Source organism: Carassius gibelio, chromosome B18, assembly GCF_023724105.1.
Source record: "Carassius gibelio isolate Cgi1373 ecotype wild population from Czech Republic chromosome B18, carGib1.2-hapl.c, whole genome shotgun sequence".
Taxonomy (NCBI): domain Eukaryota; kingdom Metazoa; phylum Chordata; class Actinopteri; order Cypriniformes; family Cyprinidae; genus Carassius; species Carassius gibelio.
This window is the reverse complement of record NC_068413.1, coordinates 13,863,201-13,889,159: the sequence shown is the minus strand read 5'-3', so window position 1 is coordinate 13,889,159 and position 25,959 is coordinate 13,863,201. Positions and strand designations below refer to the sequence as shown.

The following is a 25,959-nucleotide window of genomic DNA, read 5'->3' as shown; positions in this document are numbered from 1 at the left end:
GTGATTGGATAATAACCGTAGCACTGAACAGCCCGATTTGACAGAGTACATATCTCCCGCCCACAGAGAGCCTAATAGCCATTTTCCTATTGGTTGAATCTAAAGTCCCGCCCAATTGCCAATTTTTATTGGCTCTAAGGTCAATGTGGGTGGGCAGAAGTTTCCAGAATCTCGTGGTGTGGTCTTTGACGGAAGAGCTTTCTGAGGAGCTGAAACAAGAAGAAGATATACGGTATTGTTGGTTCGAATTCTGAATAAAGCCCCTAAAATATCAGGTCGTGTGTAACTGATGAGAACTGAACGTGCTGACAACTGACTGAAGCGGTTAATAAAGCTAGAGCTTGTCACGTGAGCGCATGTAAATACTGGCTAGCCATAGCAACCAGCAATATGGCAAATATGAAACCTTGAGTGGAGGCCATGAATAAATTACTGTTCTGATCGCGCATATGTGTTTAGCTGCATGAATAACAAACACACATTTGATTTTCAGCTCGACCACCCCAGCAGCATCAGAGTTTGGTTAGTAACGGAAGATGGACGGGAGTGTGACAGTCATCACCAACCCCACCGTGTCCGTGCGCGTGACCAGCACCGTCAGCTCCTTCGAGGTGAACCGGAGATTCAACCGAGGAATCACGATCGCAGAGTTTAAGGTGCGGCTCATAATAACGTTAACGTTACTAGTAGTATTGCCAAACAGTCAGACATGATGCATGTCAGATATTACACTAACTTTAATATTGCAGAATTGAGGATGTGCAGCTTTGTATACTAAAATGACCCGTGATATTTAGGATATGTTTTGCTATTATTTTCCTGTAAAAGAGCTGGGTAATTGTGTCTTATTTAAAATGTTCAAAACATGTTTGGTGGTAATTTTTTCTAGCTAGTGATGTAATATTCTGGTCATATGCAGATGTTGTCCATTGTGTAAATATGGTCAAATCAAAGTCATGACATCTTTTAGTATAACAGCAGTTGTGATTCTGTAATATGGAGCCCCTAAATGGACATGGTGTGGGAAAAAAAGAAAGGAAGAAAATAATGGGTGTAAAAATTATATTCGTCCACTCACAAAAAAAAAAAAAAAAACAGTTTTCTCCAAAACATGTTAGGCAGGCTAGCCAAATCTATGAAATAGTTTCCTACCAGTTTATATTATAGAAAAGTTTCTTGTGAGTGAGCAAAGTTTATTTGGGAAATGTTAAAGTTTTGCAAGAGTTATTAATAATCTGTTCCAGAATTAAAAAACAAAAAACACCGATTGTAATTGCATATAGTCAGAGTAAATGTGCAAGAAAAAAGTTGTACAAGAGCTTGTCACGGTGTCAGTACCATTAAACAATTATTTTATACATCAACGTTTGAAATATTTATATTACTACTGCTGAGGTTTAATATGTACCTTTAATGAGCTTCTTTGAACCATTTACTGGTAAGTAACGTACAAAATTAGCCTTTAAAGGTATTGCCCGAGTGACTTGTACACATGAAGGTACAATTTTTCTATATGTTTTGACAGGTCATTACAGGTCATCAAACTGTGAGGGTCTGTTTGGAATCATGGATGTTTTAGTTTATTTACTAGTTTAACCTGTATGTTTGCTTCTCAGAGTAAACTGGAGATGATTGTGGGCACTCCAGCTGCCTTTATGGACCTTGAGCTATTTAGCACTTCAGACAAGTTATTACAGAAGCTAGATGACAATGAAGCGCTGCTCGGCTCCTATCCTGTGGATGATGACTGCAGAATACATGTGGGTATTGACTCCTTTCTGACACCCCAGCTACACAGAAAATTAGTGACATGACAAAATGTCACAAGATGATGATTTCTAGAACTTAAAAATTCTGCTGTTCTGGACATTTTTAAACTTCTTCAGTCTGATGGACCTAATGACTGTTTACAATCATTGAACAGACCAAAGATTTATTCTCTCTCCCCCCTCTTTATTATTAATAATAAAGAATAGGGATGCAATGATACCAATTTTCAGAACCGATCCGATACCGAAAATTCAGAGTATCTGCCGATACCGATCCAATCCGATACCAGCACAGTTTTTTTATTATTATTCAATATAGAATTTCTATATTTCTCTGTGTTGGCCTGATCATCCTTCTTTTGTGTTAATCACAATCTACTAAATATACACAAATTAATTTTAATGAAAAATAACTAATTAGAAAATATCTAATATTGCCCACTTAAAAAAAATTTACTGACCCTGCTATTGTTGGGTTAATAACAAAGTACTCAGAAGCTAGATTGTTAACTGTATTTATTGAATGAACTAGGGCTGTGCGATATGAAAAAAAAAAAAAAAAAAACTATTGTGATTTTCTTTGCTCAATTTTGCGATTATGACACACACCGATATGCTTTTACAGTCATAAATGCATTCAGGATTAATTTGAAACATATTTCCAAAAGAAAACCAATTAGAGCTTTATCAAAAAATTGTAACATCTCTAGAACAGACATAAGTCAAAATTATCACTATAGTAAAGATGGAACATAACGTATAGACTTAAGGCAAAAAAAAACTTTTTTTTCTTTTTTGCCATGCATTGTTCGAGCTAATTAATTGTAGCAGTGCCTCAGGTTTTTGCAGTGTTTATACAGTATGTGTATGCAGTCAGCTCTGATCTGTTAACATGGGCTCGGAAAAAAGGCGCATCACAGACAGAGTGTGAACCTGGAGTTACAGGCATGCCCAGTCTGTTCTGTTATTGCGCTAGGCGCAATGCATTATGATTGGATCGGATAGCATACTACGGAGGTCAGGGCCGCGGAAAATCGTGCTATAAAGCGATTTAGAAATCGCACACGCTCAAATCGTGATTTTATGACGATTTCTAGAATGGACTGCAATGAACAGAAAAAAAACTCTGGCTGGCACCGCTCAGCAAAACGGGAAAACCAGATCCAGGCAGAGCTCGGCAGCAGGTAGATAGTCACCGGAGCAAGCAGTCAGGAGGAAACACAACAGCCATTAATGCATGTTTGAATTTGTTGTTCTGTAGCATATGCAGCAAAAATATCTAAGAAAAATTGTTAGTTTATTCTTAAACCAATCAGCGAGCTCAAATAGTGGAAGCATAGTAACAGTTTAATATTTATTTTTTGTTATTTAATTATATATATTAAATGATGTTATGTTATGAATTAGACATTTTTACATATATTAACAATATTATTTATTTTAATAGTAATCGGCGGCCCACCTGCAATACCACTGCGGCCGCGGACCACAGGTTGAAAACCACTGTGTTACACATTGCTCTTTGTATTGTTGTAAAATACATTATTGAAAAAAAACAAATATATACATTTATATAGAAATCTAAAAGATGTTTCTTTTAAATCTATAGCGCAGTAATAAAGGCAGCAACATATCAGATAGGACAGAACAAGAAATACTATTAATAATCTTTGATTTTAACGAAAATATTATAATACTGAAGACGCAAATATAGAGTGCTTATGCACATCCTGTGCGCAAAATGATGAGCTTGAAGCAACACGGAGTTACAGTGTGCAGGCCGCGCAGCCCTTCGAGTCCACATAGAAAGCTGCTCTGCTCGTGTTCATCTTCAGTTCTCTCTTCACAGCAGTTCAGTCAGTGTACTGTTTGAGTAAATGAATTACTTCGTAATATTGGTTTATTTCGACTCAGAGGGAGTGTTGGCCACGTTAAAAAAGTAAATAAATTGTGGATTGATTCTTACAGGAGACGCGAACCGGTTCAAACGATTCAGTCCTATTTGGTGAACTGGTTCACTAAGAAGAACCGGTCAAATCAAATGATTAGTTCACGAACCGGACATCACTAGTACAAAAGGGAACAGATATTGATACATAGACTATTAAATCTGTGCGTTAGTTTAATGAGCCTTTTCTTTGAACAGTTTTAAACCTCAGTTACTGTGCGCTCTTGAAGATAGTTTAATCGTTTTGACTGTAGTAACCAAACGTGACACACAGTTTGTTTGCTGAATGGAGGATGACAGACAGCCGCAGCAGAAAGAAGAGTTTGTGAACTAGAAATTAATGACTTCAATATTAATCTGTACCTCACATTGAACTATGGAGCAGCTTCAGAACACTTGAAATGTGTTCTTGAAAACGTTTTAGTGCTTTATAATATTTTTGTGTCTTTTGTGGAGCTCAACAATAACACAGAATAGTATACACAGGATCGGCTCTGGATCGGTCTCGTCTGTTCGATACCCGATCCACAGGAAATGCCAGGATCGGAGCCGATACCGATCCAGAGTATGCATGATGTATACATATAAAAAGTTCTTTGTAAAGGTGAAATAGATTTAAGATCGAAGTATGTAAAAGCTGATAGAACACTGAAAATATTGCTTCAAAATGTATTGTTTACACCACCAAAAATCTCGGTGATGCAGTGATACTTGTTGTTTTATCTCCTTATACTTCTGTGTTAACAAAAAATTATCCATTCGCCGAATTATGTGGCTGACGTTGGCTCGATGTGCGTGTAATATCCAGCACATGTGCTGTGTGTGTGTGCGTGCAGTCCGTCATCATGGCAAGAGTGAAACATTTGAAAGTGTGCGCTCTCGTTACAAAGTGGCACCAGTGGCAGATGCAATATATGCAGTAGTGTAATAGTGAACGAAGTTAAAACGTAATAGTTAATTTTTCATTCCATTACTTTTTCATTCTAACACAACTTCTACCTCAAGCGATGCACTGTATAATGTCTCGCGGTTTCTAGCTTCAACTGCAACTCGCGAGATACATTCACATCAAATGTCAATTCAGTGGTAGTACTTATTTGCATTCACAAAAGTACATTATTTGCCTGTGCTTTTAGGCCTTGCCGGAGAAAGGTTTTATAAACGTGTTGTTCTAACGTGCTTATTCAGAGCGCATCCACCCGAAGTGTCCATACACTAAAATGCCGGTCAAACAGCACCTGATTACTTGGTTATATTAGTTATGGTCTGATTGTGCTAATACTGTCAAAAACGCACAAGGTTTACATATAAACACAGTTAATTATGTCTTAAGTGAAAAAAAGTAAGAGAGAAATGTTGTGTGCATCTCTTAAAGGGACATTATTAAACGTACTGCAGCTTGTCATTAATTAAGATTGTGTCATTATTTACTCCGTCATGATGTACCTAGCATGTATTAATTTGCATTTATTCTTGTGCTGAACACAAAAGAAGATATTTTGAAGAATGTGGGTAACCAAACAATTGCTGGTCCCCACTGACTTTGATAGTGGGGGGGGGGGGGGGGGGGGTCATTGGGGACCAACAATTGTTTAGTTTCCCACATTCTTCAAAATAATTATTCAAAGTCTTTTTGCACCAAATAGTATCGATAACAGTATCGACAAGTACCAGTATTGATTAGTAAAATATAAACAATACCCATCCCTAATATCATAGTAATATAATTTATGACAGTGATGATATTTTTTTTTCTTTTTACATTAAACAATTAAATATTACATATGTAATATAATGTGTATTTTCATTACAGGATTAGGCCTTAAATTTCATATAAGGTGGTATTAAAAAGTCTTAAGTTGAATTTGTTCAGATCTGCAGAAACCCCGTAGCATTAATAAAGACAGAATTCTTATGTTTTAACGTTGTTTTCTGTGCAGGTGACAGACCGCAGTGGTACGCAAAGTGGGGAGTTCACTGATTTGTCAAAGGTTGAGAAATTTGAGATCTCTGATGAAGCCTATGAAAAAAGGGCAGGTAATCCAAATATCTTTAATATTCAAATTTCAGCCTGTAACACATTTGTTGAGTGATTTTAATTTAAAGAAAATTATAGTGACTGTGCTAATAGTTGAGCTCCAAAAGAAATTGAAACAGAGACATGTTAAGTCTTTCTTATTGTGACGTACATCTTGAGTTAAAGGTCTTTTGAAAATGGGGAAAAAAATTTCGAACAGGGTTCTACATCAGTTGGTGATTGATTGGATGGAGGCAGATCGACTAAATGTGAGCTTGCGTCAATTGTAAGATAGGAGCATGTTTTAAGTGGAGTTAACATTTTGATTGAAAATAAAAATTGTTTATAGCGTGAAATAGTCTTTCAGTAGGTAGTACAAATGGTTCATTTTGATTATACATATGATAAGTACTTGTATACATTTAATGCATTTAGCAGATGCTTTTATTCATCTTAAGTTTTTTTTTTTTATTATTATTATTTTATACCAGTATGTATGTAATTATAATTAATGTAAGCAAATAACCTAGCTTTTCTTTCTTCTTTTGTGTCAGACTCAATACGGAACTTCAAGAAAAATATGAAGTTAGGTCGATTTAATGAGGAAACCAGGGCCAAGCAAGAAGAGGCTCTTGCGAAGAAAGAAGAGGAAGAGAAGGCGGCCGCTGAAGCCATTGCTGTTGGGAACCGATGTAAAGTTCAAGTTCCTGGGCAACCTACCAAGATTGGCACTGTTATGTTTGTTGGTAAGCTTACCCTTATTTTCATATCACACCTCTCAGATTAAGGTTTTGTTTGTGCTATTTGCATGACCTGGTTTAATTGCATCTGCTGCTCTGATTTACCACTTGAATGTTACATGTACTTGTAATAATGAAAAAAAGAAATAAATATAATCAAACTTACATCTAGAATTCATATTGATTTAAATGGTGCATGATGCTTTTCAGAAGGCAATTAACTCTGTGAACTGTAACACACCATCCTGACCTGGGGCTCCCCGTTTTTTTTTTTTTTTTTTCTTCATATATGAATTCCTGTGTTTTCCAACCATATTCAATGGGGCTTAAATGCTTTCTTTGTTTTCAGGTACAGCAGATTTCAAACCAGGCTACTGGGTTGGTGTGAAATATGATGAGCCGCTGGGGAAGAATGATGGCAGGTCGGTGCACGCACAAGTTATTTATGTTTATGAAAAAGACCAGCATGTCTCTGAAAATGACTAATGTGACCCTTACATGAACCTTCTGAGAAAGTGTGATTGATGTGTTATATTTGTCTTGCTTTAGTGTGAATGGGAAACGCTATTTTGAGTGTGAGCCAAAATATGGAGCCTTCGTCAAGCCCCTCTCAGTAACTGTGGGAGACTTTCCTGAAGAGAACTATGGTTTGGATGAGATGTAAGACTCCCCTGATGAGCAGTCAGAAGAAAGATCCTCTTTCTTCCAGAGATTTGACTCCATGCAGTGAGACATTGCTGCAGTTAAAGGTTTCTTGTCGTCAATGCAGATCATTTTGTTTTATGCTGGTCTGGAAGAGATCAGTGAAAATTGTATCTTAATTTCCTGCAGTCAAACTCGAGGAATGATCTTAAACAACATCTGTGCCCTGGCGACTAGAAGTAACTAGTAAAGTAAATGTGAGAACACCAGCCGAGGTCAGAGTAAAGAAAAGCATTCGCTTGCATGTTGATTGTTCATTATTGAATTCCAAAGTTTTACAGCTAATTTGAGCCTAGGCCGAATCAATTTACTTCAAACAAAACCAACCAACCACAGCAGAAAATGTTCTTCACGTTTTTGCAGTTCTATAAATGTCATTTGTACTAATGAATTCCTCCTTTTCTGCAGCCGATTACATTATAATGCCTCAGAATGGCTGTTTTAGGGTATCGCTCCCTCATTCTCTTTAATTGGCACTTTAGCGATTAGCTCACTAATGAGATGTGTAATGTATGTAGAATCCATGGCCTTGGTTTTTCAATGGTTCTGTATTTTCAGTTTAAATTACAGAAATGTGTCAAGAAGACATTGTTTTTTTGTGTGCGTGTATGTGAACATTTTCATGCATGTCAAATTTAAGTTAATCAGAAAGGCATAATGTTTTTATGGAATTCTGATTAGTAAAATCTGTTTTAAAGAAATCCATGTGCCAATTTTGTCCTACCGACATATGTCCAAATTGTTTTATTATTATTTTTTTACTGCCTAAATACATAGCATGGGACTCATGTTGCGGTGAAAAACACTGGTATAGTATGGCCCGAAAACCTTCATACCTCACACAAGTGATGATAAACATTTGGTTTTAGTGCACAGCAAGTCAGCAACTTGTATGATTTATAGGAATGTTATAATTTTTATAGTAGCTTTAACAAAATGCATTGTAAAGTAGGTATTTTGGACACTAGACCAGGGCCAAGCACAAATGCTGATGTTGGATATAGAGACCTCTTTCTTCCTTTACTCAATGCTTACGTTAAGTGGGAATAAAAATAAAAAAACAATTAAGGGTTTTTGTCTTTGACGCTGTTTGATAAACTTAAAGTCTTAGTCACCATTTGCAATTGAATTGATCATTTATCAAAAACGTGGCCATGGGGGTTTCTGGCTCAACTGATCGTGCCTTAGTGCACCAAAGTTTTTCCCCTCCAGACTGTGATGCTTTGCAAAAATAAAACGAGTTTCAAATCACTTGCTTGGACATCCATTACTTTCAAAACTTAGACAGTGACGTTACATTAGATTTGAATGGTGAGCGCCTGCTTTTTACAGTACACACATACACCGACGGATGTGCAAACCAGACCTCCAAGTAGACCACATGGTTAACAGTTTCAGTCGCTGTTGCTGTCATCCAGTTGAGCTGGTGTCGACTAAAACTGGATATTAAAGTCTAATTTCATTATTTATGAAGCGTTCTTGATACCTGAAGCAGTTTGATAACTTCGTCGTTAATGAGGGCAGACTAAGAGCTTTATTCGTCTTTCATGACTGTCGGTTAGTTTTGGGACTAAAGTTTATTCGTAAAGAAAATGAAACGCTGTTTGTGTTTCATCTTCATTCATTCCTGTCTGCTTTTGCCATCCGGTGAGTAAATCTCATTTGTTTATTTGTTAGAACTCTAGAAACCGCGGAAATTGCGAAAGCTTCCAGTGTGTATACGTGTACACGGAGTTTGGGACATTGCGGTTCTGTCTCAAAACTGAGGGAGCTGCTCAACAGACTCCGAGTCCGAAATGAAGCAAGGCTTATGGCAAAGATGCCAAACGTATCAGTTTAAAGTAAAAGTTTATAGTAAGGGAAATGTTGTTTTACAGGCACCAAAACTGTTCTTACTATTATATTACCCTTTTTCTTTTTGTTAACTTTCCACAGATAGTGAGGAAAAGCTGAACGGCAGTACAAGGGTCAGTGATAGATTGGTAGATACTTTTAACATTAGATACTTGTTTACATTTCCTACCCAAGTATATACTTTTTTTCCAGGCCTTGGCTGGTCTAGGTTGACGGTTCACTGCTCACTTTTTTGAGACTATCTTACATGTAAACAAATGAGTTACTCCAGTAGAACAGCCATATGAATCTTACTCAAATTTCCATGAATACACAGAATTACAGCATTCGCAATGTTTTGGACCAGATGTGTGCTATTGCAGCGAAATCTTACACAACACTATAAAAGTACTCTGCTATTGGCTGTTATTGTAATTTCTGTAACATAAGAACAAATAAACTGCTTTTGCTGATCTGGATTTTCCATATGCAGACAGGAGAGCTGTCCAGGCTCATTCAGCTGAAGGAAAGACTTCAGTGACTAGATTGAACATGTCCAACTATTCAACATTACTGCCCAAAGCTGAACCCATCGATCCAACTGAACCGTCTGTGAACACTGTGCACATCTCAACAGAGAGCAAACGGCTGATTTCTGTTACGACAGGTACAGTCTGAGTTTCTGCACTGATTGATTGCACTACTTTAGATCAGCATTAGTTTCACCAACAGCATCATCAGCATTAATACAGTCAATTTTTTTAAACCTCTATTGTCTTTGGATGGATAAAACAGGTGTTCCTCCTAGTAACCCAACAGCAGGTCCTCGGTTCCATGCGGGTAGTTTCATTGGCGGTATGATGCTGGCCTTTATTATCATACTGGTCATCAGTCTGGGCTACAGATTGACTTGCTCACAACGGGAAGTGCGCTACAGAGTCATGTGAGTACCATCAGAGCTGGAGGCTAGTGTTAAAAAAAAAAAAATATTGATCCAAGATATGTCCAGATATATGATGAGTTTGTGAACCATGTACCTCCTATTTCTCAAAAGAACGCATTAGTGCCCATTCACTTTTTCAGCAGCACGGATTTAAAAAAAAATAAAAATTCCCCATAGGGATTGTTAAAAAGTTATTATCAAGAGTAATATACCCAACCAACCAGCTATAAGGTGAATAAAATCTTAAACTTATTTGAAAAAAATAAAAATGGTACTGTATGTATGAGACAAATATTGTGTGTGTGTGTGTGTGTGTATATATACAGTATATATATACACAGTGGGTACGGAAAGTATTCGGACCCCCTTAAACTTTTCACTCTTTGTTGTATTGCAGCCATTTGTTAAATTATAGTTATTTTTTCCTCATTAATGTACACACAGCTCCCCATATTGACAGAACACAAACACAGAATTGTTGACATTTTTGCAGATTTATTATAAAAGGAAAACTGAAATATCACATGGTCCTGAGTATTCAGACGCTTTCCTCAGTATTTAGTAGAAGCACCCTTTTGATCTAATAGAGCCAGAGTCTTTATGGGAAAGATGCAAAAAGTTTTTCACACCTGGATTTGGGGATCCTCTGGCATTCCTCCTTGCAGATCCTCTCCTGTTCTGTCAGGTTGGATGGTAAACGTTGTTGGACAGCCATTTTCAGGTCTCTCCAGAGATGCTCAGTTGGGTTTAACTCAGGTCTCTGGCTGGGCCACTCAAGAACAGTCACAGAGTTGTTGTGGAGCCAGGTCATTGTCTTTTTGGAAGGTGAACCTTCGGCCCAGTCTGAGGTCCTGAGCACTCTGGAGAATATTTTCGTCCAGGATATCCCTGTATCTTTCCCTCTATTGCAACCACTCATCCTGTCCCTGCAGTTGAAAAACATCCCCACAGCTTGATGCTGCCACCACAATGCTTCACTGTATTGGACAGGTGATGAGCAGGTGATGATCTTGGTCTCATCATTTTTTAGCAAACTCCATGGGGGCTTTCACGTGTCTTGCACTGAGGAGAGGCTTCCATCAGGGCACTCTGCCATAAAGCCCAGACTGGTGGAGGGCTGCAGTGATGGTTGACTTTCTACAACTTTCTCCCACCACCCAACTGCATCTCTGGAGCCCAGCCACAGTGATCTTTGGGGGTTCTTTACCTCTCTCACTAATGCCGCGTTTCCACCGAAATTACCCGGAACATTTGTACCAGGAACTTTTTTTCCCCCCAGACCTGTTGCTTTCTGCGTTTCCAGCACGGTGTAAATTACCGGGTAGATGAGGCAAATAGACTGGTGACGTAGGTCTGCGCACATTCCTCAGTACAAAGTACGCTGATTTTGGACGTGAATCCTCGGTAGTTCAGACTTTGTGCATTCGTCTCGGGAGTGTGATGTCCGCAATGACGGAAATCCAGTAAATCTGCAAAAAGCAGCGTACTTGATAACTTCAGTCAGCTGACCATGGCTACTGCAATTTTCCTTACTGTATATTTACAATAAAACAAAATAGGATATCAAATACCACTGCCTCCTTACATTTTCATTTAGACATAATAACAGCTGTAGAAATGTACTTAGTTCAGGGAAATGTGTATATACAGTCATTACAATGAAACTAAATATTATATACATTTTTATATAACATTTTTTTATTTTCATTTTAACATAAATAAATTGAATACAGACCAAAGATTACCTGTTAGATTTACCCTGGGTAAGGTAGTTCCTGGGTTAAGTTCCCGCGGTAGCTCAGTTTGGCCAGATGGCAGCTCTAGGAAGGGTTCTGGTCGTCCCAAACGTCTTCCATTTAAGGATTATGGAGGCCACTTAGGAACCTTAAGTGCAGCAGAATTTTTTTTGTAACCTTAGCCAGATCTGTGCCTTGCCACAATTCTGTCTCTGAGCTCTTCAGACAGTTCCTTTGACAGGTGTTTGGCTTTCCTAATCAGGTCCAATCAGTATAATCGAAGACAGCTGGACTGAAATGAAGATGTAGAACCAGCTCAAGGATGATCAGAAGAAATGGACAGAGTGTCACAGCAAGGGTCTGAATACTAAGGGCCATGTGATATTTCACGTATTTAATAAATCTGCAAAAATGTCAACAATTCTGTGTTTTTCTGTCAATATGGGGTGCTGTGTGTACAATAATGAGGGAAAACAAAAAGAACTTAAATGATTTTAGCAAATGGCTGCAATATAACAGTGAAAAATTTAAGGGGGTCTGAATACTTTCCGTACCCACTGTATATATACACACATATACTACTGTATATATGTGTGTGTGTGTGTGTGTATATACATATATATGTACAGTAAATATAGATATGCAGAGAGATGATTTACAGGATTTGCATTTACTCTGGTGGAGTGTCTGTACAGCATCGTGGGTAATGTAGTTTTTCACCAAAATTTTCACAAAAACTCGTAGCACACAGTAGGTCTGGGTTTCACTTTATTTTAAGGTGTCCTTGTTACGGTGTACATACACTTTTAAATACGGAGTAATATTTATTAACTACATTCTATATGGTTAGGGTTGGGTTATTTTTATGTAATTATGCATCATTTATCATGGTAACACTTTAGTTTAAGGTGTCCTTGTTACACGTTACATGTACTTAATATTATAACACTTAATTATGCATAATTACATGCAACCTAAGCCAAAGCACTCTTATGTATTATCCCATAATTTATACATGTTCATATGGAATAATGTTAAACAGCTAATTTTTATTTAATGTCCCGCAGTGAGGAACACGATGCCATCATTTAAAAATGGAGCCGTTGAGGAAATACAGGCTAAAACACAAGCTAGTCCTCATCTGAAGAGAACGTTTTCACCTTAATGTGGTAAATATGTATAGGAGGCAGTATCTGGTTTGATACATATTAAATTGTAATCTTAAATAGGTTATTCCCTATTCCCTTTTAAATTTTCAGCTGTGAATACTTGAACAATACTTGAAAAACAAAAATGTGTGTTTGTGTCTGTGTCTACGGTCTAGTCCGGTGCAGTCATATAGCGTTTAAAATGTGCTCCCGTAAATCTTCTTAAAGACCTACCAGAGGCAAAAATGATTTGGTTACAGTTCAGGAGCTTTTTCTTTTAAAGTTTCTAATATTTTTAAATAAACGTTCACGATACATTTGTTTGAAAAGTGTTGATTTTGGGTTTCATCATGTATGGAAGAAGAAGTGATCCAATAAAGTGATTTAGTCTAACTGCATGACTGCATGATGTACAATAGAAAACTGATAAAATAACGGATTAAACACAGTAACTACCAAAGTATATACTTTATTCCAGGCCAATTTGAAAGTAATATGTAAAGAAATATAATGTAACAGAACTTAAGGTTCTAAAGTACATGCACATACATTGATTTAAAAAAAAAGAGAGAGAGAGAGAGATCATAATAAAAGGATATATAAATTCATTCTGGGTGCATTTAAAATAAATCTAAATACCAATCCATTAACTTGTGTGATTAGTACTACCACTACAAAAAAAAAAAGTAAACAGTTACTATATATTCTGAACAGTTGCACACTAAGCAAGCATAAAATTTAAAGTTTAAGTGACATACACATTTTAGTCAATGTTTTAGAAACGTGCAATACCATCAGTGTACCCACAATTCATAAAACATTTTGTTGCATTGCTCTCTCCAACACTGTTTTACCCCACTCGAGTCTGCCATCAATACTTTGTTTGCAAAAATATAGTTCTCTTAGCTTGTATTTGCTTTTTTTTTTCTCTCACCACTTTTATTTTCTTTATAACTTCTAACTTTCATTACTATGGCCTAGCTTGCTGTTTTTGATCATAAAATCTGACCATTAAATTGCGCTTACCGAGGCAATTGCGTTATAAACCTTAGCGGTATATTCACCCCCACAGACCACAGACATTATACTGATAAAACTTCACCTTTGTTAAGAAACAAAAAATCAGTACAACACACATTTAGTGTACGGGCCAGTTATTGAGCCATAATCATGTAGTGTAAAGGTATCCATATATTGTAAACAAGAGGAAATGAATTCAAAGCATCTGCAGCAAATTTGTAATGGGCAAAGTCCCTGTAGTGTTCTGCTCTAGTGAAATAATGCAAACCTAGGTAACCTGCCTAATGTGTCTTTAGTACTGACATCAGAGGACCAGACGAATCTGGCTTCATTAGAAATCTCCTCACAAATCAATTCGAACTTTCTCATTAGCTTATGTCTTACGTGTATATAAAAGTATGATAAATTATTTTTTATTTGTTGTTCATTACTAAAAAAAAAAAAAAAAAAAGTCTTTGGAAGCCTCCTGGAAATCCTGACAGAAACGAACATAACTGATTGTTTCCATAAAGTCTACTGTATCATTCATGCCCACTGTTATCAAACTCGAATCCAAGCTAACAGCTAATCTACAGCACTAACCTTTAAGACATGCTCATCTATCCATCTAAACCTATCAGAACCTTCCTCTTCCTGCCCGATATCCACCTCGGCACCAAACATCATCAACATGACTGGCACAGACTCTACTGGAGCTCATATCAGAGATGTCTGTCTGTTCATCAAAGTGCCCTTGAGATTTTGTTCATTGCTTTTGGATTTAAAAAAAAAAAATCTGAGATTTTCGCTAAAATAAGCAAGTAAGCAACAACATACCGACTGAGATTCTATAATCGTATAATAAAATAAAAATATCGGTAATGAAAGGGAACAATCAGGTTGATTAAGATGCTAGCGTCCATCTAGATAGTGTTCTTTGTGAATCAGTTCATGTACTACAAGGCAGCTCTTAGAATAGTTGTTCTGTATAAAACTCTTCAAATGAGAGCAGAAAGATCAGATTTGTTCTTTGATCACACATTAATGCCATAACCCTTGAGAAAACAGAATCAGGCTTAAATAAAACTAACACACGAAGAAGCTAGGGTCCTTTAAAAAAAAAAGGAAAAAAAATCAAACCCTAATTCCCAACATAATATTTTTTTTATAAAACCTTTGCAAAGAAATATACTTTGATTAATGAAGTTAGTAAGTAAAAGCAAATGTCAGATTTGATCTATGATCTGTAGCAGACAGGAACATGTTTTTTTTTGTCTGAAGGCACTTGATTACTCAGTTTCTAGTGTGATATGCTGGCACAGCCAAGCAGCAGTATTTGTTTAACTAAAGCCACACGACTTAGACCTTACAATCACAATCCCTTCACATACAGACGACCTCCTCATCGCTTTTTGGTTTCTCAGGCTCATTACTGTACGAGGAAAAAATGAGCCGAGATCAGGGATGTTCTGAGACGGGAGCTGCAGTCACAGGAGGTTGCGGTATGTTGGTTCCGGGGTTCGTCTGTCTTTATTTCTCTCTGAGCCCTCTCGGCCCTGTTCGCCCAGCGAGGGGAGAAACGACACGTCGCGCACACAACTTCACATTCGCATACTTGCACGCAGTTCAGCCGTGAAAGAGATATGGGTACTTGTGGACACTTGTCTGTTCATGGGCCAGCCTTGAGGATGCAGACATGAAAAAAAAAAGACTTAAGAAAACAAAAAGAAGCCCAAAAAGGACCAAAGGTTAAAATCCCTCTGCTTTTAAAACCAATTCGGCCAAATGTAGTGAATAGAAGATAATGTAAAAACTGTCCAGTAGGGTGAAATGTCTTTCTTTTCTTAACTCAAAGCATCTACACATCCTTCACAGATTGGATTAGGCAGCAGTTCGGCATGTTGGAAGAGAAGGCGTAGCGCTGGATCCAGGTGCTCTATAGCCAGGTTAGAAAGTTTTCCTTGTCGATCTTGGTGGCTGCCAGCACTGACTCCATGTCGTTGAGGATGTCGGAGCTCAGCGCTTCCTGCAGGCTTGGCATCAGCTCCTCACCCTCCACCGCCATGCTCTCCCCCTCCAGGGTGCCCAGGTCCACGTCTGTGCCCGGGATCGCATCTAGGTAGTCTGGGAAACGGCTGGGCTGTGTCGCCATCGAGCTGGGGCCGAGGCTGTCGCCTGAGAGCGAGACGGTTGGTCTTAAAATGTGCTGACATCATGTGTGTGGTTACATTGAGTATTCTTGTTGTGGCGTACCTGTCTCCATCTCGTCCACACTGTTGAGGAAGTCGTCCGGGGTACGGGGGACGCTGTAGCTGCTCATGCTCAGGCCACTGTCTGTGCTCTCGTCTCTGGAGTGATATGTCCCACTGCACAGGAAAAAACACCCGGACACAACTGCTTAGACAACTCTCATCTGCGTACATATGTAAACTGTACACTTACACTACTCGGTCGAACGTTTGAGGCAAGATCATTTGGAATAAAAAATGAAAAGAAGCATTAAAAGACATCTAATATATGTTACAAAAGATTTGTATTTTAAAATGAATGCTGAACTTTATATTGATTAAAGAAACCTGGGGGGAAATGATCATGGTTTACACAAAGATATTACCGTAAACAGCACAATTGTTTTCACGCTGATAATAATCCAAATATTCCCTGAGCATCAAATCATAATACTACTAAAACAGAAAAGAGTTCTTTAAGCTTCTGCTTAAAATTATTCTGCTTAAATTTTGCTAGTAATTGCTTGTACTACTCGCAGTGGCCTGCTTTGAACTGCCTTTGATTGTGAAAGGTGTTGTTTTGCTGGTGGTCTCTCTATAAATAGCACAGTTCAGGCAGTTCAGAATAAAGAGAGCAGAGGACATGCTACAGTGAGAGAAAATACAGCAAGTTTCTTCTAATTAAGAGAATGAAATGCGGCTTCGGTGCATGAGAGCTGCTGGATGAATGAGCTCTTTGTGTGTGCAGCGGAGGTGGAAGAGGGAGGCTGGCCTTGTCTAAGACCGAAACCACATGTTCTCTCGGGCCGCCTTGTTATTCACATCAATCCCTTATCTGCTCACATGTAGGAGGAGATTTGTATGTGCTCGACTGCCACTGGAGGACGCAATTCTCTGCAAAAGCAGCTTAATTCGGATTTACTTTCAACAGCTTCTCCAGCAGGGGTCACTAGTGAGTGTCACTCAAGTTAAAAAAACTAAAAAACACGAACACACAATGCAGCCAAACATCCTTTGTGGAAAAGTTCATTGCCCTTATGTGCCTTTCAACTGGTAAATAATGCCATGTGCAAATGCAAAAGTGATTTTTTTTCTTGTATGACTGCAGTCCTGCAGTTTGATGCATCTTACCTGTTCAAGAACGGGTCAGAACTGTTGGTGGTCATGTTACGTGCGTCTTGTCCCATGCTGGGGGAGGACACAGGGTTTTGAGTGCCGCCATCATGCTCCATGCTGGTCGGCAGCTGGTTTCTCAGGGCGAGCTCCTGTAAGGAGACAAAAGAATATGTGTCAAAGTACGAAATTCATTAAAGTGAGCAGACTGGGTTTGCAGGAACGGAAGCTTAACGCAAGACTAAATTAATGATTTTCTTTGGAATTACTCCAAGCACCGAGATGAGAGCGGATACATTTTTTTCTATTAAAGGAAAAGGACAGAACAAACTATACAGGTTTTTGCTTTCAAACTATGCACACGTACGCGAAACAGTGAGTGAGGTACGGGAAAGAAGGAAAAAAAAAAAAAAACTTAACATACAAGTTTTACTTCGTTTACTTTATCACCCATTTGAGTGAAGTAAAAGCCTTTCCCATCCAACAAGTCATGAGTTGCAAATCTGGTTATCATTTGTCAATGGATTGTGCAAGATTGTCTGTCAACATCCTTGATTATTTTACGGTCTCAGCTCAAACTGCTGGTTTGTGGAGACTCACGCGAAGGTGTGGGTTTATTGCACATCATTTAGGGTACGGCAGAAGGGTCAGATCTTTTTATTACTGACTTCCTATGACTAATTGAACCTTAAATACGGTCACAACTTTCGCCGATTAAAAGACAACTCGACATGCCATCACCACAGAAAAGACTCCAACACATCAACATTAACACTGACCCTACTGACTGACTTTATGCGCTTTACTCAGCTTGTTGCAAATTATTCATTATTTTTTAAAGTTATGTTTTGTGGGCTTTTATTCTTTCTTTTTTTTGGATAGGACAGTTGGTAAATGACATGTCCCTCTGTTTTGACTGACGTCTTTATATGTAGATTTTTATTAAATGTATTTTATTTTCATTTGTTTTTACAGGTCATTTAATCTGTTTATTTTAGCTGTGTTTTAAATGCATATAGAGTTTTCATATTTCATATTTGAGCTGCAAGAGTTTGTGTGTTTAGTGATGTCATTAAAATAAGGGTATTAAATATCAATGCAGCGGAAGGTTGCCACTTGGAGATATCTAAAACTAAAAAAGTGCCCATTTTATTCTTATTTTAATTAGTTTTAGAATGATCCAAATGTCTTAAGTTTTTAACCAAATTATATGTTTCACATACGTTTAAGAAAATGTTATAAATAATATGTTTTTAGTAGGAAATATGCAATAATATTACAACAGGCTGTGAATGCAATTTTTATGATGACTGAGCGATTCATTATAGGATTTTCAGCCACTACATCCATGCCTTTAAATGTATTTGAAGGCCTGTCTTTATTGCTCTTTAAAGAGAGCTGCTTCTAGCTAGAGCCGGTAAGATCATCCCTGATGATCTGTTTATTTAGTTTTCCAGCAGGGGGGTCTGCAGCACTGAGTCAACACTGTGTTTACATTCCAAAGCAGGGGCAGCTGAACCAAACCTCCTCCATCTGCCCCCTCATCTTCCACCCTTTCATTTAGCGCACGGAAACATACACAGCAAGTATCGCTGCTTCAGATTTACCCACCCTACACCATATGTACTGAGAAACAAAGTGCAACAGGTCGCTTTGAGGTGCAAGGTGGACCAGACCTTATGCCAATAATCTTTTGAAACAACCTGCACAATTATACGATACGATACATTACAAACAAAAATACGCAACATGACCAGCGAGTACACACGGCACAGATCAGGCTCGTTTATGCACCAGAAGACCATGTGAGGACAGAATGTTCTGACAGGTGTGTGTGTGTGTGTGTGTGTCTGACCTGGGGTCTCTGGCGAAGGAGCTCTTGTTTGATCCTCATTCTCTCATTCTCCATCTGCATCTGCTGCAGCCTGATCTGGTTGTTTCCACCCAGAACTCCACTCTGTGGACTGGAGGGCAGCTGGGAGCCTTGCTTCACTGGAGCACTCTGGGAAATCCGCTGCTGGTTCATAGCTGAGGACACAAAATCAATTACGTTATGATGCTTCATTCTATTATTGATTAACATTCATTATATAGTTTATATTTAAAAGCAAATATAGTAACACTAGAAAATACAGTATCAAATATGTACATTTTTGGCTTTATAGTGTTATTACTATATTATATATATATTATATAAATATATATATAAATACTACTGAAACGTAATATTAATCAGAACCCAGGATGTTAATCATAATGTACGTTTATGTATGAAATCTAAATATACATTTATAAATTCAAATAAGCACTTACAAATCTGAATTTATTTAGGGAGTCATTGATTACTTTCAGAAAATACTACATATTCAGAATTACATCTACGTTTCCCATATTTAGACCTATAAATGTGTGTGTGTGTGTGTGTGTGTGCGTGCGTGCGTGCGTGCGTATCTATATAAACATACACAAACAGCATATAATTTGAAAATATTTACATGTATATATTTGTTCATAATTTAATGTATAAACGTAATTTTTTTTCTTAAATATATACATGAATATGTTTATAAATACACAATTAATTGTTTGACAGCACTAATATATATGTGTGTGTGTGTGTGTGTGTGTGTATGTTAACGCATAAAGAAAGAGACTGAGAGATTTGTACGTATTTTTTGCATCTATAAATTTAGTGTGACACACAGATTTGCATTTATGAATTTATACTTATGTATAACTATATTCGGATACACATTTATGTTGTCAAAATTATAACATTATATTTTCTGATTTATAAATAAATATTCAGAACTTTTACAAATATACTCAGATTTTCTCAGTCTATACTTTATTTATTTTATTTCACACATTTTATAATAATTGTAATTTATTTACAAAAATGGATGTTCTAATTGTAAATTCATGTTTAATTTATATAAAAACCTAAGATTCAATCTCCAGTCAAAAATATCCATTTCTGAAATCTGTCACTAAAGGAGGCATTAGCATTAGCCATGTGAACCATATAAGGTATAAAAAGCCTATCAATGCAAGTGAATGGAGCAATGCTTATCGCCACAGACGCTAACACAGAAACAAATGTTTTGGACAACAGGAGGTGGGGTGTTACAGTAATTGGACCAGTGAAAATGGCTGTTTACTTATGCACTGAGGCCACCAGTGAAAACAAATCTGTGATGGAGCTGGCGTTGTCATGCGCGAGCGAGGGAGCCCCGTCTTTCCCGCTTATCCTCATCACCATTCAATCAGAGTGTGTTTACACTACCTCAGGCCTGAATGAGTCTCCGCTCTCCTCTCACCATGGGAATCAGATCAGAGACTCACCACGCCTCACAAACACACACACACACACCATCCCCCACACTGCCTGAGGCATGAAAGAGTGTGTGGGAATGTATACGAGTGCTAGTGGGGTGTGCATGTGTGTGTTTGTTTCTCTTTAAAGACCCTTATCTCGCATAGATAGGGGGTCTATTGAAGCTGAATGGTGGAGCATTAATGGCTGATCTCAGGGTAGGAGTGGCCAGCTAAAACAGTTGGGAACACAACAAAAATCTCTTGATTCTCAGGTCTGGATTTCCCTGACAAGTCTGTACTTGACTGCTGTGGGTTTCTCACTTGGGAAACTCCATACCACAGCATGAAGATGACAAGAACACACAAACAAGTCTTATCCATGTGGCAGAATGACTCCGTGTTGCATAAGTTCGTGCCACGGACGTCGTCTTCTAGGAACCAGCAAGAGGAAACGTGCCAGAGGAACATAATTAAAAAGAGAGTGAGAAAGATGAAAGCTCTGATTGACGTACACTAGCTCTGGAGCACATTCATCCAGTAATAAGTCTTAATTGAGCCAGCCAATCGAAGCTCCCCTCTCGTTTGCAGGTGAGACCGAAGGGGTGTTGGGAAACGTCAGGAAACGCAGCGCCAGGACCTTTGAAGCCTCTGTAAATATTTGCTGGCTGTCGATTTAACAGGTGTATTGTATAAAAGCAGCGCTCAAACACCGTTTCCAGTTAAGAGATAAGCACATAAAGCAGAGGAGACAGGGAAACAGAGTCAATCTGTGTCCAGAAGACAAGCCTCTCTATATCCTATCATACATAAACCTCAGCGGGCCACACAAAAGCAAGCTGTGAGCTGCCGGAAGCCAGCATGAGGAAACTCAGCTGTGACTAGAGTGTAGCAAGAATGGAAGCCGTATCACTTACAAGTAGAAACAGCAGGTGGTATATTTATACATCAAGACTTGGGAGACATTTACAGTTATTAGTAGTGATTACTGCAGTGTGAAATGCAAATAGGTTTCCGTTATTCACACTAAGCTACTCAAGTAATATGTATAGCAGTTACATTACAAATAATTGAGCCTGACTGAATACTAGAAGTGCTTTCTAGTAGGTCCTTGGCTTTGTATTTTCACACACCCGGTGTTCTTTCAATATGCTTACCTTATTTAAATCACAAATACCTGATCATCGATCCAATTATTTCACTAGATTACTCTTACTTTACATCCTTTTTCACTCTCTTATCTTTCACCAAAAAAGTACTTGAAACTTTGATCACACTGGAGACACATTGGAACGAAAGGTGTTCATGCCATTTCTGAATTACCATATCAAAACTCGGATTTGTGAAAAAAAAATAAAAAAAACTGTAGAAGTAGATATAATGTACCGCCTGACTGCTGCAATGTCATGAAGAAACTCAAAATGTCAGTGGCTTCAGCAGTTCTGATAAATGATTCCTATAACTAGCTATTGATAATACCTTAAAGCAAAAGGTGTACATTTCATCTGGTAAAAAAAAAAAAAAAAAATCCCAATGAATGGTTTAAAGTGGACAACAGGCACATGGGAGTGGCTTATTTTGACTTGGGCTAGTAAGCAAACACCCAAAACATGCTAGCACCCAAATAGCAATGCCCTAAAACAGAACAACCCAGCAACCACCATTGAAACTGCAAGAGGAAGCACTGCTAACATTTGCTTCAGAATACAAACTTAATGAATGTACTGATAAACTCTGTCACCTTTGAATGAGAACCACTGATGTCACATTCGTCATCCTGTTTCCCAATAAGGCGAGCGTCTTGGGAGTCATGAAGTGTTTATGCAACCGTTCATGAGTTTGTGTGTCAGCTTAAAGCTCTGGAAAAGATGAGTGCTTCACAAGAGCATGACATCACTCTGCATTTGCCAACAAGGTGCCAACTCCTGCACTGAAGTACTAAGAAAATCCCAGCACATGGCTGATAACCAAAGTTTCCAGTCAGCCTTTGGGCTCAAAAACTTCACACCACATACAAAAAAAGTTTGCATCATTGTTTTTCAGTCTAATGGTCGGATGAAGTGTGAAATGCATCATAAAGTCCCATGGTGGACTTTCAGACCAGACCTCTGAGAAAGGAGGCAAACATTTATCCTATGGACTTTCTTCTCTTTTTCTCCTATTCCTCCCTTTATTTTCCCTCTTCCCTTCCCCCTCTCTGGCCCTAACTCCGCCTGCCCCTTTCCTCTTTCTCTCCCTTTCTCTCTCTCTCTCTAACATTGGGTCTCTTTGACTGAAAAGGTCTGGAACAGATTAGGAGCAGAGCTGCAGCATCGAGAGGCCTGGCACCGACTCAAGTCCGTCTAGATGTGCAGCTGAGAACAGTTCTGCCTGCGCTGGGCCTCACGCGGGGTGGGAAGGGGGGTGAGACAGAAAGAGAGAATGGCCAGACTTCAGCTCTCTGTTAAAGGAGTACAATCCCATTCTACTCCCTGCTCAAATTACCCAAGTGTCTCCAATGGGTCAGTGGAGAGCCAGACGGGACAACATGTCAGGTTAGCAACACATTTCATTGTTTTTTGGGGTTCAACTGGTGCAAGGAGGAGCTAACGCGTTTTTTGAAGTTAGTGGGACCTCACCGAGAGGAGCTGAGGGATGAAAACACAAACACCAAGGTCATAATGAAATGCAGACACAAGCAGTTACATAAAAACCGCATGGGAACGCCCAAACATTCTCAACTTGCGGCAAGGAACGAGTTAACCACGTCTACCCCATTGCAGTCCCCCCACCTCACATTACGTCTGTAATTCAGGGGCCCACCAGCCTTGTCCGCTGAACACTTATAAATCTTCAAAGGGCTTCACCCACCAGCGCCGACCCCCCTCCCTTTTTGTCTTTCGTTCTTTCTCTCTCTCTCTCTCCTGCCTGACCCAGCCCTTCACAGACTGTTTACCACTTTCCCCACGACCACTTGTGTGTTAGGTGTATGGAAACTTGTTTTGTAGTCGAGGATTTTGGTCAAAAATGGTGCAGAACATGCTTGTTCATACATGAAGGAGATAGTGAGATAGTGTCCCTGGGGAAAACTGTTTTGGGATGAAGGGAAAACACTTCAAGCGTGAGTAACTCAAAGTGACATAAGTAGAAGCCTTCATCTCTTTGTGAGCCTTACGTGCTCATAGAAAGAGATTAAAGAGAGGGACTGAAAGGGGTAGAAAAAGGACAAACATCTCAGTCTGACAACCTTTCGGTGAACCATTTATCGGCACAGAAAAAAAAAAAAAAAACGATGATTAGATTAACGTGACAGTTCCGCTGCCTAGATAGCTTTCATTGTCTCTGCGTATGGATTATGGATGCATATCTGAACAAGGGGTTTAGGAAAAGGCATAATCAGATGCAGTTTGAGCTAGTTTGTGTTTGTGTGTGAGTCAAGGGATCACATCGCTGAGTCCTGAGTGTGGAACAGTTTTGGCTAACCTCAGTATGAGTCACAGGACGCAGGAATACTCTCCGAATAGTGTGACACAAAAACACACTCTCACTCACTTTCATTCGCAAACAGCGCAGAGAGTAGCCATCTATACTCGGTTTGTAATCAGTATAATAATACAGCAATAAGAGATAGCTGCAGTTATTTTACCACAGTGGAACTCAGGTTCAGTCATACACCAAATTGAAAGTTCTCATGGAGTCAAAAGTAGAAACCAAAAAATAAAATTTCTGTAATTAAATTGGGCTAACTGAACTCGGTACGCAGCTGAGGTTGTCCACAGGTGATAAAACCAGTTGTAGTAAAGTTCGGCCGCCTCTCGATACCTCAACCAAATTTCTTTTTACATCTAGTAACAATTTTGGTCATAGTGGACCATGCAGACATGTTTAAATGTTGTTAGCTTATCCACACTGAACAGATGTTCAAAACACGTCATCGAAGAAGCGTTAACTGTTTCCGTTGTTTTTTCTTTTTTTTGCAATTTCGATGAATATTTTTTTTAGTTGCTGGAATTTTAGTGCATCACTACTCACGAGGCTTATTTCTTTAATAAAATGGTGACGACGCTATCATGCTAAGAGACCAATGTTTAATGAAAAGTATGATTTATAATGATAACTATTTTTAGTATTATGAACTTTTAGGACTTTAAGCTCACCGTAACGCGGGTCAAGTCGTGGGTCCAGCCAAGAGGTGGTTTTGTTCTTGTGATTGATGTAGTAGATCTCTCCTTCTGAGGTAATAGCTTGCTCCCAACCATCAGGAAGAGGACCTGAGAGAGAACAGCCAGTGTACAGAAAATTGTCCATTACTAAGTGAAATTATCGTTTTTGAAATCTTTGGCCATAATCCACACATTTTTTCTTTTTTTTTATCCAACATTTTCACAAGCTTATGAAATTTTGGAGAGAAATCTCCACCAATCACAGGAAAATGGCGAAAAGCAAAAAGTGTTTTTTGCTTTCATTTCGAAGTTTGTCATTTGATTCACCTCGTAGCTGGCTTGTAACCATTTAACAAAAAACTTCCTATAGAAAAAATGAATAGGAAACATTCCTCCGGAATCAGGCTGCTCAAAAAAAGTGGGCAGAAACTGCTGCACTCTATACTTTCCAGGACCAAACGACTTTGCAAAGAATGACATTAACGTCTGTGGGAACACCTTACAACCCTGAACGGGACCAGTCTTGTTGATTCCATCAGTTCCTGTGGAACCTTTCATAATATGGACACCCAGGTCACTATTGTCACTCCAACCAAACATGTCTACCTAATCATCAGCTGCCATTCACATGCATGCATGCATTTGCATTCGTCTGCCCTGATAAGGTCTTTGCACTTGCTGAGGTAGAGGCGGGTTTGGGTGGGATGTAAACAGACACTGCTACACCCGTAGAATTACCATAAGAATGCTGGGACTGAGAGTGTAGTGTTTAATATGAATCGAGTGTCTGGAGTTGCTGACCTGAGGCAGGGTTCATGATGTTCTGCTGCTGCACAGGTGCTGGGCTGGCCGGGGCGGCCTGGTTCATCTGAAGGAGGGCCTTACGTGGATCCTGCCAGGTGGTCGTCTGGTCATTATGGCTATGAGGAGACAGAGACATACATAAGCAGGACGATTAGACAGAAATATTGTGGCTTGACCCAAATCCGAATGAGCTGCCTCTTTGGTTTGACAGATAGGACCAAAACAAACTGCCCGGTTTATACACATGTATGTATGCATACGTACAGTCAAACCAAAAGTCATTCAGTCACCTAAATTTTCTCACATTATCAGTTTATTTACTATAGTTTAGAAATGGTAATACAATATGACAGGAACTTGGAGTTAAACTGTGTCAGAACAAATTCATCTGGATTATGTCAGATAAAACTTTGGTCGACCCACTATCAAGCAATGCTTAATTAATTTTAAAGAAAAACATATAAGCAAAACATGGTCAGGTCAAAGTGTCCGAATATAACATGTCACAGTTTACTTTATTTT

The 25,959-nt window shown here is 38.6% G+C and overlaps 3 protein-coding genes across 4 annotated transcripts in view; 2 read left to right on the top strand and 1 right to left on the bottom strand.

The window, feature by feature from the left end:
- The first annotated feature begins 109 nt into the window (after positions 1 to 109).
- LOC127977590 (tubulin-folding cofactor B) lies at positions 110 to 8,427 on the top strand. The gene is made up of 7 exons (XM_052582540.1): positions 110 to 232; positions 494 to 656; positions 1,617 to 1,760; positions 5,658 to 5,754; positions 6,289 to 6,480; positions 6,824 to 6,896; positions 7,024 to 8,427. The coding sequence occupies exons 2-7, from the start codon at positions 537 to 539 to the stop codon at positions 7,136 to 7,138; spliced, it is 741 nt and encodes a 246-aa protein (XP_052438500.1). The 5' UTR covers positions 110 to 232; positions 494 to 536; the 3' UTR covers positions 7,139 to 8,427.
- Positions 8,428 to 8,535: 108 nt separating this feature from the next.
- On the top strand, positions 8,536 to 13,527 carry tmem123 (transmembrane protein 123). Its single transcript, XM_052582544.1, has 4 exons — positions 8,536 to 8,823; positions 9,503 to 9,676; positions 9,805 to 9,952; positions 12,756 to 13,527. The coding sequence occupies exons 1-4, from the start codon at positions 8,769 to 8,771 to the stop codon at positions 12,778 to 12,780; spliced, it is 402 nt and encodes a 133-aa protein (XP_052438504.1). The 5' UTR covers positions 8,536 to 8,768; the 3' UTR covers positions 12,781 to 13,527.
- LOC127977589 (transcriptional coactivator YAP1-like) overlaps positions 13,290 to 25,959 on the bottom strand; it is a 30,014-nt gene continuing 17,344 nt past the window's right edge. Inside the window, exons 3-8 of one of the 2 annotated variants that reach the window (XM_052582538.1) lie at positions 25,435 to 25,553; positions 24,628 to 24,741; positions 19,032 to 19,204; positions 17,195 to 17,328; positions 16,089 to 16,201; positions 13,290 to 16,010 (exon numbers count right to left, since the gene is read on the bottom strand). In XM_052582538.1, the coding sequence (XP_052438498.1) occupies positions 15,772 to 16,010; positions 16,089 to 16,201; positions 17,195 to 17,328; positions 19,032 to 19,204; positions 24,628 to 24,741; positions 25,435 to 25,553 (892 nt within the window). In that variant the 3' untranslated portion in view covers positions 13,290 to 15,771. The remainder of the gene's footprint in view (positions 16,011 to 16,088; positions 16,202 to 17,194; positions 17,329 to 19,031; positions 19,205 to 24,627; positions 24,742 to 25,434; positions 25,554 to 25,959) is intronic. The other variant, XM_052582539.1, reaches the window with a different exon arrangement.

Coding starts and splice junctions, on each gene's coding strand:
- LOC127977590 (XM_052582540.1), top strand. CDS start 537: ATGGACGGGAGTGTGACAGTCATCACCAACCCCACCGTGTCCGTGCGC. Junction 1,761..5,657: donor ATGATGACTGCAGAATACAT/GTGGGTATTGAC, acceptor TTTTCTGTGCAG/GTGACAGACCGCAGTGGTAC. Junction 5,755..6,288: donor AGCCTATGAAAAAAGGGCAG/GTAATCCAAATA, acceptor CTTTTGTGTCAG/ACTCAATACGGAACTTCAAG.
- tmem123 (XM_052582544.1), top strand. CDS start 8,769: ATGAAACGCTGTTTGTGTTTCATCTTCATTCATTCCTGTCTGCTTTTG. Junction 8,824..9,502: donor CTGTCTGCTTTTGCCATCCG/GTGAGTAAATCT, acceptor TTCCATATGCAG/ACAGGAGAGCTGTCCAGGCT. Junction 9,953..12,755: donor GAAGTGCGCTACAGAGTCAT/GTGAGTACCATC, acceptor AATGTCCCGCAG/TGAGGAACACGATGCCATCA.